General features: G+C 34.0%; 1 protein-coding gene across 3 annotated transcripts in view; it reads right to left on the bottom strand.

Moving 5' to 3' along the window:
* Window positions 1-754: 754 nt before the first annotated feature.
* Window positions 755-14,391, bottom strand: part of tn (tripartite motif containing protein thin) — a 70,026-nt gene continuing 56,389 nt past the window's right edge. For 2 of the 3 annotated variants that reach the window (XM_068776959.1, XM_068776960.1), the window contains 8 exons: window positions 12,847-14,274; window positions 11,407-12,631; window positions 11,133-11,305; window positions 8,883-9,023; window positions 8,481-8,621; window positions 5,596-5,813; window positions 2,607-2,821; window positions 755-1,877 (listed from right to left, as the gene is read on the bottom strand). In XM_068776959.1, the coding sequence (XP_068633060.1) occupies window positions 2,608-2,821; window positions 5,596-5,813; window positions 8,481-8,621; window positions 8,883-9,023; window positions 11,133-11,305; window positions 11,407-12,631; window positions 12,847-14,274 (3,540 nt within the window). In that variant the 3' untranslated portion in view covers window positions 755-1,877; window position 2,607. The remainder of the gene's footprint in view (window positions 1,878-2,606; window positions 2,822-5,595; window positions 5,814-8,480; window positions 8,622-8,882; window positions 9,024-11,132; window positions 11,306-11,406; window positions 12,632-12,846; window positions 14,275-14,391) is intronic. The other variant, XM_068776961.1, reaches the window with a different exon arrangement.

Raw genomic sequence — 14,391 nt, 5'->3', positions numbered from 1 at the left:
TTCCGAAGATTAAGTGCTCAATTGAACTTTGAACTCAAAAGTACCTGAACTTTAATAATTAACTAATCCCTCTCTTGAGTTCGAAATATTCGCTAATTGGAATTTAATTTATGATTAGCATGACTGGATATCAACTACGAATCTAAAATTAATTTATTGTTATACTTTGTACAAGTTAAACCGTTTGACTAATCAAACTATTTGTTATGAAAGAGGAAAAGTAGTATAAACATCAATTTTATTTTCCCATATAAACCGTCTATATTACAACACCTATAGAAAATAGTGTGTTTTGATGTAACCAAACAAAAATAAACGTACAATCACAGACCATTAGTGCCGAAGGTTCTCGAGGCAAATGTCAGTGGACGCAGTGTGATGAACCAATGATATAGTCAAGGTCGCTGAAAGTCGCTTAATGCAGGGAACATGGACCAAAACCGAGTCTGGTTTAAGGTAGGGTGGCAGGTACAGAAGGACTTTCTTTGAGCTTAAACGTATGCAGGTACTGAGCTAATTCCTCGTCCCCAGGGAGCATCTGGACCAGAACCGTTTCCAACTCTAACTGGCGAAGCACGCGATAGACCGTAATGAGTTAAAATTTGAAAAGACCGTCAGTCTACCGTCTTTCTGCAAGGCCATTACATAAATAGTAGCTCAGACATCTGTTCTTCGTACAATTGTAAGGACATTGTATTACACAAACTACAGGAAATTAAAACTACTAAAAAAAAACAAATAAAAACACGTGACATCATAACAAAAATTGTTTTATTTAAACATGAAAAACGTACAAAGTTGTTTAAATTACAATTATTTAAGGCCCATTTTATGTTAGATTTAAAGCCCATTTTATTTAAGTTAATTATTTAGGTCGCTCGTACCTATTGTATTAAAGAGATTGTTGTACAAAACTGCTCTTCGATGTGTATTGCTCAAAAAAATTTCAATAAGACAAACTCAAACATTTTTTTTATTACATCAATAATCAAATAATAGCATATAATAGGGGTGGCCAAACTGCGGCTCGCGCGCCACATGAAGCGCTTTGAACGATTATTTTTGGCTCCGATTGATTGTTGAATTACTTCAATATTTAAATTTATATGACCTATATTGAGCTCCTAGGAAATCGAAACAAATTACCTGTTTGATTAATAATAATTATTATTTCACCATTAAAATAGAGAAATTCAAACCTCGATCATAATTAACTAACCGGCATCTTAAGTATTATTAGGAGTGCTTGCCATTATATCTAACTTCAACACGCATGTTTTGTGCCTTTATTTAAAAATAATTTAAGTAAACATGATTTTTTTTAAAAAGACATTGGTTTACGTGTTTTAAATGCGTATTGAATTGCGATGTGGAAAAAATTTTAAATTTCAAAAAAAGACTCGCGAAGAGCTTGACCACCCCTGGTAAATAATCACTTCAAAAGCTAAGCGTGTAAGATTTTTAAAGCAAAATTCTGTTTTTTCTTTGTAATAAAACATTATAAAAGCTTTTATATTTGAACATTTGTAACTTTATTTTAAATATTATTATTTTTAATGTGAAACGTAATGTTTATATAATAAAATTTATCGTAGGAATCTAATTAACTTTAATTATATATGCGTTTTGGTGATTTTATAAGCTTCATGAAATTATGAGAGGAGAGGAAGTTAACATAAAATATATTTTTTAAAAATTAGAAAAAAATTTCTCAGTTTTTTCTTAATTGGCACAATTAGTCGCTTTATTCGCCATTTTCGCGTATGACATATACTTTATGTAGTATATACAAAAATTAATATAAATAAATACATTTTTTATCTATAACATGCCATCTTCTGTCCTAACTGGCAGGAATCTCCACGGAATTCTTCGATCTGTAAATAAAATTTATGTTGTGTATATAAGATATAAACATTACATTATCTATAAAATAAACCTAATTATTTTTCACACGATTTTGATTTTTTTCTTTCAGCACGAATCCTTATCTTTTTTAAATTCTAATTTTGACAGTGCTTGCAGAAATATATTTATACAGCAACAAAATATAATTGGCGGAATAACCATCTTTTAAGTACAGTCCGCAATAAACGTGTTTCGTAATTGATTTGTTTTATACTTTTTGTTCTAAAAATGAATATGTAATTTGACTCGGTGTTTGGCACTAATCGGTATAACATTACTTATGGGGATGCCCCGTGGAGGGATGAAACACGTGTTGAATGATTTAACGGTGGTAGTTGTGTAATTCGCATTGTTTGCCGCATGCGCATTTATCAACGGGCTGGCGGGCGGTGCACTTTATTACGACTACTGCTGCATGGCGGAGGTGTCTGTGTATTAGTCCTTTTCTTACAATGTAATTTGTATTTCATTGTTACCCTTTTTGTGCGTTTATTTTTGGGAAATATAAAGGGCTTTCTCATCTCACACCGTTGTTTAAAGTCGTGGAACTGGTACCCAAATTTACTATGTATCAATATTTACTTTTAGGAGAAGAAAAATAGCAGTGACTGTACTAGTATTACAAACAGCGATTTCTTCTGGAAAAACAGTTGATACAAGAGGTAAAAAATCGTATCTATTTTATAAATTGTTATTACCTTAAAACACTTGTACTCTGTGATTCTCGCGATCGCAGACGATAATATTTCCGCCGGACATAACAGCTATGCCTTCAAGCCCCTTGAACTCTCCATCACCAGATCCCCAGGATCCGAAGGCGCGGAGGAAGGTGCCGTCCGGATGGAAGATTTGGATGCGATTGTTACCGGAGTCCGCGACCACGATGTAACCTTGATCATCCACCGCCACACCTCTGTACATAACAACATTACTTCTATCAGTAGATATAGAAGAGTATAATAAATAATCACAAATAACTTCATCGAATATTTTAGTGAACCGATTTCGTAATAATATCTTGTGTTTACAATAATCAATAAATTATAAAAATAGTAAACGTTCATAGTATATTTACAAGGCACCGTGAATAACTGACTGTACCTGACTGTACCAATTCCGCAAAACATTATTCGACTACCATTTGCAAAATTCAAAATGCATATTTAAGGTAAATCGACGAAAGATGTTTATTATTCAATAAACGAATATTTAAATGACAAGAATCCTTGGCAATGATGTTGCTTGATTATTTTGATATCACTTAGGTTATATTCGATAAAGTGTATACTCGTATGTATGAATCTGTATTGTTAAACTTTAATAAAAGATATGATGTTGTGAAGTATTTTCCTATTTCTTTTCCACAATTATTACAACTTGCGAAGCAGAGTAGAGTCAAAAGTAAAATAGATTAAGCAAATAAGTAGATAAAAGTTAGCGACCGATAAGAGTTAAATTAAAATTTCCAATATTTATTCTAAAAACTTTTTTTAATAAAATTGAATGCCTTCATTATTAGCTATATAATTTAAGTGTCCCAATTAAATTCTTTAATTTTACGTTTATTTTGCGTTTATTTTGACAAGATTTTTTTACAACGAGTATCCTCAGAAATAGATACTTAATCATTATCTTATTATATTTATATATTAAAGTATGTATATATGTACATAGGTATGTCTTTTTTGAGTTTAAAATAAAATTGTTCAGAATTTTCAAATCGTTGATATTTGTTATCAGTCCACTAGTAGTTCAGAGCTATTTAGCTTTGTAAAGCTATAAGTTTTTCTAATCTTAGATAAAAAAATAAAATCTTGAAACAATAATAGCATTACTATTATTTTTTCAGACATAGTATACTTTATTGGTACTGGCCAGAGTAAGTTTTTGACTTTTAGATTCATTGGACATTGTATCCGGTAGCTAATAAATTTTAAAAAGAAAAAACTTAACTCAGATATATCGCCTAATATATTGTATTGATAAGTTGATACAATAAGACAAAATATATATGTACTGTAAATACAATAAAATTATTATGTTAATAATTGTATTGATACAATAAGACAAAATATAAGAAAATTATTATGTTAATAAACAAATTAACACAAGATATATAAATACGTAAAAAAATCGAGGAGTAGCATTTTGATACAAACTTATTAGAAACTAGTACATCGAGTTAAATTTAGGCGCGTTAAGTTGAAATTATAAAAAAAAATATTTTTTGAGGCGCACAAAGATAGTAAGTAATAAAGAAATATACTATTAAAATAAGAAAAGGACCAATATTGCATGTGCGGAATGCAGGTGGTGCACTTTGTTGCACGACTACCACTGCATGTGCGGAAGTGGCTAAATATTGGTCCTTTTCTTACTTAGGGTGGACTTCCGCAAGGTAACGCCTGATTACATTAAATATACTATTAAAATAAAAAAAAAATAATTTCGCCAAAGATTCTATTACGTGTTAAGAATGGCGGGAATATTTTCGGATCCTTGAAAATAATTTTTTTTTTTAATAATTTTTTACTAAGTATGTAATATTAATAAATACGTTTTTAATTAACTATTAGATTGAACACTCAATGACAATGTGTAAATAAAATGTTTAAAAAAGTAAAACTTTAGTTATTATGCAAAATTTAAATATAACATATACTAATACGTCTTATAAGCTGTTAGTAAAGCGTGACATACAACATTGTCTCGCAAACCAGGTCATACTAAAATATTTTAAGAAAGTACAGATTGAGGTCAAGGCCCAATTTCATAGTGTACATATATTTACAACGAAAACGCGTTACTCAATCTTTCGCGTACAAGAATCCGTCTTACTGACACCTTTATTGACGCACGGGGATTTAGAAAGATATATTTAGAAACAACATCGCCTTTGTAGAAAGATTAGAAAAGAAAAAAGAACATAGTTCAAAACAAATTCCTATCAAAATTGTCTGTTTCAGTTTTGGCGTGTTTGGCCTTGATTTATTTTCACTAACATATACGATCTAGTTTATTTTTAAATGTACATAGAAAAAGAAAACTGAGAATGACGAATAAAAGATTTTTCATCGCATGGATATAATTTTGATTTTTTTCAAACACACTACACTTTAAAATTTCAATAAACGTAACATGTCAGTATTGTAAGTTATATAGAAAGCTCCAATCGACTCGGAATGCAGCTCTGTTGAGAAAAACCGACAAGAAACTCAACGGTTGAATATAATTAGCCTCCTGATTAAAAATCAACAACATCTTATTCCACGCATTAACATCAGTATAGTGTTCTTTGTTAGAATAACATACTTTATCAATGATATATTTTTAATATTGATATTAAATTTCTACGGTGTCAGATCTGAAATTGTGCCTAGTGCCATAATTTTATCTTGCTCTGTATATAATTGCTTGACGCGGTTAATAAAACGGAATGATAATATATTAACATGAAACCACAGCCATTTTAAGAGAGTATTTAAAGTCGATGCAATTGGCAATGATAGTAAATGTAAGTTAAAGTTAAAAGGAAAGTAAAATTAAGAAGAAAGAAAAATTCATGGTTGATAGGAATTGTATGGTCTAAGTATAAAGTTTCTAAGTGCTAGTTGCCAAAGCAAAGATAAGAGAAGAGGAAAAATAAATAGAGAATATAAAAAAGAAGTTAAATTAATCTTAGTTCACCTTGGGAACTTGAACTGTCCATCTTCTGATCCTTCTTCGCCGAAGGAAGACAGTACTCTTCCGTTGACGTCGAACACCTGGATCCTGTGGTTGTTGGAGTCAGACACGAGGACGCGGTTCGTGCTGGAGACGGCGATATAGTGTGGATGCTCCAGTTGTCCTAATTTGCCTCCGAAGGATCCGAATTTACCCACAAATGTGCCGTCGGATTGGAACACCTGGATCACGAAAGTTTAGACTTTTAATTATCTACAGTCAATATGCTAGTTATTCTTATATATCTGGACTATACAAAAACATACATGTATGTGAATTTATGAAACTATTGGATTATGAAACCTACTTTTACATGTACCTGAAACCTTTAAGAACATCATCATCTTACTTTGTGTTGTTTAATTTTTAATAATTTTTGTCTGGTTTCAGATGAAGATATAAAATTCATTTTTTTCCTGGAATGCATGAAATTTTTAACTAGAGTATTAATAAAAAAATAGGTAATTTTAGATGAAATACTAAATGTTTTGCTTTAACTAAAAATAACACTGCTCAGTACTTATGTCTTTGAAAACAATTTTTTTATCTGTCACTTGTTGCTTGTGTTTTATATTATAAATGTTTAAAATATAGATGTCTCCACATATTTTATACTGCAATAAAATTTAGGTCAACAAATTCAGGAGTGATCACTCTATTTAAGTGTGTGAGTTAAATGACTGTATATGTTTGCATGGCATGAACTTGCAAAATTTATAAAGTGTTATTTAGTTCTGTGCAATTTCCTTAAAAAACATATGTAAAGAATTAAGAAAATTATTATAAATTTAAACCGTAGAAGTCGTTGTCAAACTATGACGTAACCACGGAAAACGTTGATTACTTTTTTTTAAAAATTAAGGGTAATTGATTTTTAATTTATAGTAACATTGCAACAATGTATTAGTACTGGATTCATTCTATTATTTTTCCACCGTGATTACACATTCGTTATTTTTTTTAAAAAAGATTCTATGACACATGTACATGTACTGGTTAAAAGAATTTAATTATTTTTTCCTTTTATTCGTAGAAGAATTTCATTCTTTTTATTCGTAGCACAAAAAGTCTTTGAATACGGTGTTGTACATCGCATATTTTCACCGAATAAATCACATGTGTACGAACTATTACAATTTAATATAATATTTTGAATTATTTATACTTGGGTGCAATAAATATCAAAAGATCGACTATTATTGAACGTATTAATAAATATTTGTCAAAAATTTGAGGCTTATGTAAAATATTTACTAACGTTTATATTTGATAGCCAAAATATGTCAGTCTAAGACATTTTACATTTACAAAAGTGATTATTAGTATATGTAACGTGATTTTGAATATTTATTGATTAAATATATATTTAAATGTTTTCTATGTATAAATTCGTTTTTAAATGCATGTTGTTTAGTAAAGCTTACTCGGAGGAATAAATATTTTTTTAAATTATTTAATTGTTATCTCCTGTTACTACAATTAGCAAATTTTTATTATTGATTTTCAAGAAAATCGATACATGTACAAAAATAGAGGTTATCTGTGACATTAATAGCTTTTAGTTTCGAGTATTCGATTTTTGAATTTCGTAACCCAAAGGACATATGCATACATAAAAATGTTTATATAATTTTTTGTATATCGCTTTATTATTTCAATTATGGTCTGTAACGTTTAAAGTTTTTAATTTTTCTGTAGATTGATATGATGATAAGAATCCTATCTAGTTCAGGAAGAACTTTATTTACTGCTTTTGTTAGATAAATGACAGATTTATTTTTATTCCAGTTCCATTACGGTGGATATCTTTAAATTCAAATAAAAAATATACAAATTACTGTAATTCGGGTTTTAAAAAATTAAATTCTGTAACTGACTATTTACATACATTAAAAATAAACATTAATTTGAATTTCGAACATTAGTTTCTGCGATAAAAAATAGACTTCTTTCCCGCCATTATTGTTTGTTTTTCGTTAAGAAATTATTTGTTTTGAAAATGGAGTGGGGCACTAAATAGAATAGGATTGCAGCAATTACAAAGCACAAAGTAGGTAAGGAACCTGCCGAAATTTTTGAGACATTGAAAAAGCTAGGGGCTAGCCGAATGTTTGTGTATCGCACCATCCAAAGGTACACGGAAACCATGTCTGTGGATGACCGTGAGAAATCTGGTCGACCAGGGTCTATTCAAGCAAACCAGGTTTAATTTTTTTTTTATTAATTATGGGATATTTTCTTTGAAACAGAACTTTTGGCTAGACTAGATATAATAATGTAAGTTATATTCTCTATATTTTACAAAACACATAGATTTTATATTCTTATGTAATTTATGCATTAAGTAAGAATTTTAATATTTCCGCATAGTAAACTGAATAAAATAAAAAAATCTAGTAGCTTTTAGAAACAGCTATGTTAAACTTATTATAAATACATCTTACGTCATGCTGTCGTTTATTTTAACTAATTCTCGGTAAAAAATAAAATAAATAAAACAATCTGTATAATCTTTAGTATTCTAAAAATATCAGTATCATGTAGTGTATCGAATAGAACAGTGATTCCCAAAGTGGTCTATATCGACTCCTAGGGGTCTATGATAACCTGCAAGGGGTCTACGTCAGCGAAAAAAATTCGCTTTGTGGTCGCAATACATTTTCATAACATAACATGTGTTTTTACTTTAAGTTTTTAAGACTAAACTTCATTACAGTTAGAAATTTACAGGAAATCAATATCAGGTAAGTAGAGGGTCTACTCAACATGGAAAAACGTGGCAAGGGGTCTATGACACAAAGCAGTTTGGGGAACTCTGGTATAGAACAATCTTTAGGATATAAAATTACCTGCACTCTATGGTTTTCCTTGTCGCATACGTAAATGAATCCGAGGGCGTCCGTTGTTATACCCCATGGGTAATTGAATTTACCGTCACCTGTGCCTTGACTGCCGAACGATCTAAGGAATCTGCCAGCTGGATCGAAAACCTAAAAGAAAAATTTCTCATAAGATTTATGTACTACATTGACATAGGTATTTAAAGTAATTTGAAGGAACATGACATAGATTTATAAACAAACACATTGGGCGCAAAAGAGATGGCCTATGGAACCTTAAGGTACTAGATTTGAGACCATGGAGGTTCATCCATAAAGTTAACAGACTACATTGTTGAAGTCGTCAAAAGACTTTAGATACAAGACGCTTCCAACCAACTCTCCTATTTAGATGTCTATATGCCAACTCACTTGTATACGATGGTTATATCTGTCAGCGATGATGTACTGTCCAATGCGGTTGACAGCTACTCCGGCGAGACAGTCGAATTCACCTTCACCACTTCCGTACTGTCCGAATTCCTTTATGAAAATGCCATTCATATCGAACACCTGAAAATAAAGATATGTTTTTAATTAAAGCCTTAATAAACTATTCATAAGGCACAAGGTCAAATGTTTTTTTATGGCCCCCGCTATTGGGTCCCTCTCGTACCCCTAACTTTTTGGGATATTATTACTTTATAGTTCAATAAGTTTTTTTTCAGTCTTTTCTTTATTTATCACTCTCTTTCACGCGTCACAATATCTTTCATTCTTTACTTTTGTCCTTCATAATATCAAGGTCACATGTTAGAATTGAGAAGTTCCACAAAAGAAACAAGGCTGTACGTAGCTTGAAAAATAGCTTTTTTGAAAAGACAGTGAGCGCCGTTGGAGACGGAAGGTTCTAGTGACGACCACATGCCGGTAGACGCGATGTGGGCATGTCCATCACTAGATGGACCAACGATATAATTAAGGCCACAGGATGTCGCTGAATCCGCACAGTGTAAGACTTTATATCGTGGCGATCTTTGAGTAAAGCCTTGCAGTACGCGTCTATCGAATGAAAAGAAGAAGGAACTAAACTTAATAAATAACTAATTAAATTTACGTTACTGTTACTGTAGTTCTATTTATTTATTTTTTCATTTTATTATAAACTTATAATTATTATTTTCATATATTTTTAATCCGATATTTGAGTGAAGACCACGGTGACCGAATATTTTGTTACGGATTTCGTAAAGCATTGGATGCCGCCTACCAGTTTTATTGAAAATCTCGGAGAGGTAGGTGTTTAGCTTTTAAATTTCTGTGGCTTTACGTGGTGGTGGCATTACGTGTCGTGGAGTTTCATCCTACTTCTTCTCCACTACTATAACAACTTGCAAAGCATAGTCAAAAATGAAATAGAATAAAAATTAAATAAGCAATAAGTTCTTTTAAAAGTTCCAAAGTTGAATGAACGTTTTTTTTTTAAATATCTGTTATCTTTATACGTCATGAGAAGAAATATGATGTACTAATATGTCAATAATGAAATTTAAATTCTCTATTTTAATAACAAAAATAAAGCATCTGTTTTAAAAACAGACAGATCTTAATAACGAATTATAAGAATTAAATATCATTAAAACCAATAGAAAATACAAATTATAATAAAAAGAAAGATATTAATAAAAATTAGTTAAAATCTCCACAGAATTGCGATCAGAAAATGAGTTAGATTTATTTCGAAGTATAAACCATTTTTATTTATTTATTTAAAACAATTATACACCATTCAAAATATGTACATAATTGTATATACATAGTAGTAAAGATAAAAAGTAAAATGGGCGGTGTTATCACACGAGACAATATCTTCCATAACCAACTATAGTGTGGAAACAGTAGAGGGATAAATAACAGATTGTTAACGTGTACATATACGAAACATACATATGTAGATAGCGTACATATATAGTATATAGTTAAATGTGCAATTTAAAGAGTTTAAACGACACTAAAAATCCATTAATATAAAAAATACAATTTTATTATCACGAAGTCTGTCCGGTCATGCTTGCAAAGTGGAAGCTTTATGCAAGGTCGCAGCTGATGGGGCCTATTTTAAGATTTTATGTTCGTTCGTACCCAGACTGATTTTATTTACGTTTCAGGATGCAGCTTGTACTGAGAATAGAAATGACTTCCCTTTTCAAATAACTTTTCAAATATATCTTCGGCTTTATTTGTATGCCTTTACATATTTCGAGTAGTATTACTTTGGTTTTTAACATTTTTTAGCCACATTTTAAAACGAATACCTCTATAAAATAGATATTTTCGTGATATATGAACTTAGCGTCGTCAGTTAAATTTGAATAAATACAATATATTATTGAAATTAGCAGTTTACACTGTTATTAATGGAAAATGGAAGTAGCAGTTCAAATTTGAAAAGAGAAAAAGGCGAATAATTTTGACAATTAAGTTAGCGCGTTGTACCCGATCTAAATAGTTAACAAATCGTTGAAATAAGAGTTAGTTTTAAATTTTCAAAATATTATTATAGAATTGGTTACATTTATGCATTTACGATCAGGTGATTTTGAAATCTAAGAAAGTTATAAAGATAGTGTTGTGAGTATAGAAACAAATTGCTTATTTGTACTAATACTAAGCAGTTCTTACCTGAACTCGATGGTTAGATGAGTCGGCCACGACCATGGTGTTGTCGGGCCCTACAGCGATACCTCGAGGCCATGTGAAATAACCAGGTTCGCTCCCCCGACTCCCCACGCTGAATTGTAAACGGCGTTTCTGCAGATACTGGCTCCTAGGGGAGGAACCGGCTGCTGCGATACCTGAGAAGATTGATTTAGTTAGAAAGTGTTTTTTTTTAAATAGAGATTATATATGTCAAATAAGCCTGAACCCTATGTACACGCCACTCTCGTAGTCTAACCTGCTACCGCTGCTGTAGCCGCCGTAGGGGAGATGGGGGAGCCTGCCGCGTTTTTTGAATCGTCATCAGAACTGGCAAGCTCATTGGCCGAACGTAAGGGCAACCCGAGAGACAGACGACGCGCTGTGCTGGACGTCGTGCCTCCTGTATCGCGATCCTTACCGCGCGACCCATATTTATTTTTCAAATATCTAGCCCACGAACTTAATGCTGCACCATCTTTTTCACCAGTAACAGGACGTTCCGGTGAACTTTCCCTGGACTTGAGAGCATGGGATGAACGGCTTCGAGATAACTCTGAACCACCGGTGCCAGAGCCGTATCGAGCCGCGAGATATGCTGATGGCGATGCCGTGGTTGGCGACACGGGGTCATCCTGTTCATCATCGTCTCCCGCTCCGAAGCCAGTGTGACTGCTTTTGCTTCTCGCTAAACGATTTCGACGCTCTTTAAGAGCGAGGTATCGTGAACGAGCAGTAGGATATTTCGTATCGTCGTCTATTGAAGATGTCATTTCGTCATCTTTAGGTTTACTACCGTACCGACTGTACGATGAACCGCTAGCGCCGTATCTAGAGGTAGGTTCTTCCTCGGTTTGAGAAGTTTGGCGTGTGCGATAACGCGTTTGGGCGGGTGGATCTTTGGATTTGGTGTCATGAGCATCATTACGTGCGTTCGTGCTACGCGCAAGAAGTGGACCTATGTCGCTACGGGCCATCGCCTGACTCTCGGGCTTCCTTTGCGTTACAGGCTCCTCTTCACTCTCCTCTGATGACTCGGTTTCCTCTTCCGAGCTTGTTTCGGAATCTTCATGAGTCGGCTCGGCGGGTGCCGGGGCAGGAGTTGGTCGCTGGGAGCCAATGAATCGGCTTTGGACACGCTGCGCACCGCCACTGGTTGCGTTCGTTGCCGGCGTCGTTCTCTCGTTGCCTGCGGAAAAGAAACGTGCGCCTGGTTTTGGTGGAAGCCCGGAAGGACTGTACTTTGCTCTTAATTCTGCGATTGTTAGTATCGCACCTGTATGTTTGACCGCCGAGCCTGAACTTTCTGTTGAAGCACTTGATTCAGTACTCGGAGCGCGGGCGGCTGGGCGATGTCCACTCGGCGTTTCCGAAGCAGACGGTCTTCTTGACACAATAGTTGGCTTAGGTATAGTTGTAGAGTTTTTTCGCTGTGTTCGTTGCAAAGAACCGACAGATTCATCTGATTCACCATCACTGGATGCCTGAGGAATATATTCAAAATCGGTATTGGCACCAAATAGCAAGTCATAATTTTTTGTGTTGTGTTTAAAGTGATTATGAGTTAGACGTGGAGTGTACTTATGGAATGCCGTTAATGTTCGCGTTTTTCTTGTTAGTATCGATGATGTGACTAATTTCTACTTTGTTGTGTGCTGGGTCCTTTACATCTTCACTCTCTTTCATCTTCCCAACTCACCTCCCGAGCAGGTGTCGGTGGTTTACGAGTAATTGAATTGCGTTCTTCTTCTGCATTACGCTGCGTGGTTCTTTCCGGCTCCTGTGAAGAGGTAGCGCCCTTATTTTGTCTTTTAAGTCGCGATATTTCATCGTCTTCACTTTGTTGTCGCGTTGGTGGTCGGCGCGGCGGCTGCGGGGTTGGCTGTACAGGTTTCGGTGGAGGCGGAGGTTCCTTTTTCTCCTTCTTCTTTCCGCTATCAACGTCTAAAATTCGTTGCATCACACGAGGACAGTCGCTCAGTCTAAATATACCGCTGAGAGGACCTCGTGTGGCATCTTCTGTGTCTGTTACTTTTTCTTTTTCTTTCTCTTTGTGTTCTGATTTGACGACTCTGCTCGTTTGCTCGGTATCAGAATCGTTATCTTGCTGGTGGCTTCTTACAAAGCGTGAACGGAACCTTCGAGACGGTCTATGCTCAGACTCGTAGCCACTATAATCATCGGTGGCTCCATAGTCTCTTGTGTGTCTTTCTGGTGGAGGAGGTCGTTTTTCACCAAATTTACGGCCGCCTAATATAGGTTCATCGTTTTCCATGTAGCCTTTCGATTCTTCTTGCTGACGGAATTGTGTAGCTAAACGATGGTCACTTTTAGACCTAGTCAAGCCTTGAGAAGGTTGGAGACTATTGCCGTACATATTAGGATGACTTATATTTAATTCACCGTAACTTGCGACGTGTAGAACAAGTTGATTAGGATCATGCGTCATTATAAATCTGACTCTACGGTTGTAGTCACCGGCTTCGTAGTCGAAGTTTCTGAGAAATTCAACGGTTTTTAAGAATATTTCTTTTGTATCTACAAGTTCTGTGTCCTCCCATTCTACGTCGTCGTTCATATATTTATCAGCGAGATCACAGTTACTTTGAATATTACTTAATTCTAGTTCGAGGTTATCTTTGAGATTAGTTAGGTTCCTAAGTTCAGTTGCTAAGTAACGATCGATTTCATTCCTTAGGAAATCTGTTCTATCTTTTAAAGCTTTTGACAAGCGTTTATGGATCTCATCCACTTCTCCAGCTACCGCTGCGCAGTTGGTTTGGAGGTTTGTGGTGTTGCGTTCAACCACGCTTAGAATATCTTGAAGTCTATTCACTCCGCGGCGAATCTGGTTGTTGATTCTTGCGATTTCCCTGCGAAGAACTTCCATATGCGCCGACTTGCAATCATCGCATACTTTCTTATCGCAATGAGCGCAAAGTGCACAATATGCTTTTTCCGAACAAACATTGCATCTTTCCATAACTTGCCCAGCTGTGGGATCTGGTAGTTCTCCAGCTATTTGAGCGTGTAGTTCTAGGAACCTTTGAAGAGTGACATTTGTGGGGAAACCCTGGACCCCTTGATAGGGGATACGATGTTCTGCACGGCATTCTGGACATTTCACCTATAAAAAAATATTTAGTTAAATATTTCTTCTATAATAATAATTAAATGTAATAAAACACTCATGTTTTAGGTGTAATTCAAGAGAAATCTGCCTTAGAAAAATCACATATACTGC

The sequence above is a fragment of the Battus philenor genome, unplaced genomic scaffold, assembly GCF_028537555.1.
Source record: "Battus philenor isolate CCGP_79_NKW_IND1 unplaced genomic scaffold, ilBatPhil1.0.hap1 SCAF_13, whole genome shotgun sequence".
Lineage (NCBI taxonomy): Eukaryota > Metazoa > Arthropoda > Insecta > Lepidoptera > Papilionidae > Battus > Battus philenor.
The sequence above is the reverse complement of the archived record's forward strand: the minus strand, read 5'-3'. Positions and strand labels throughout refer to the sequence as shown.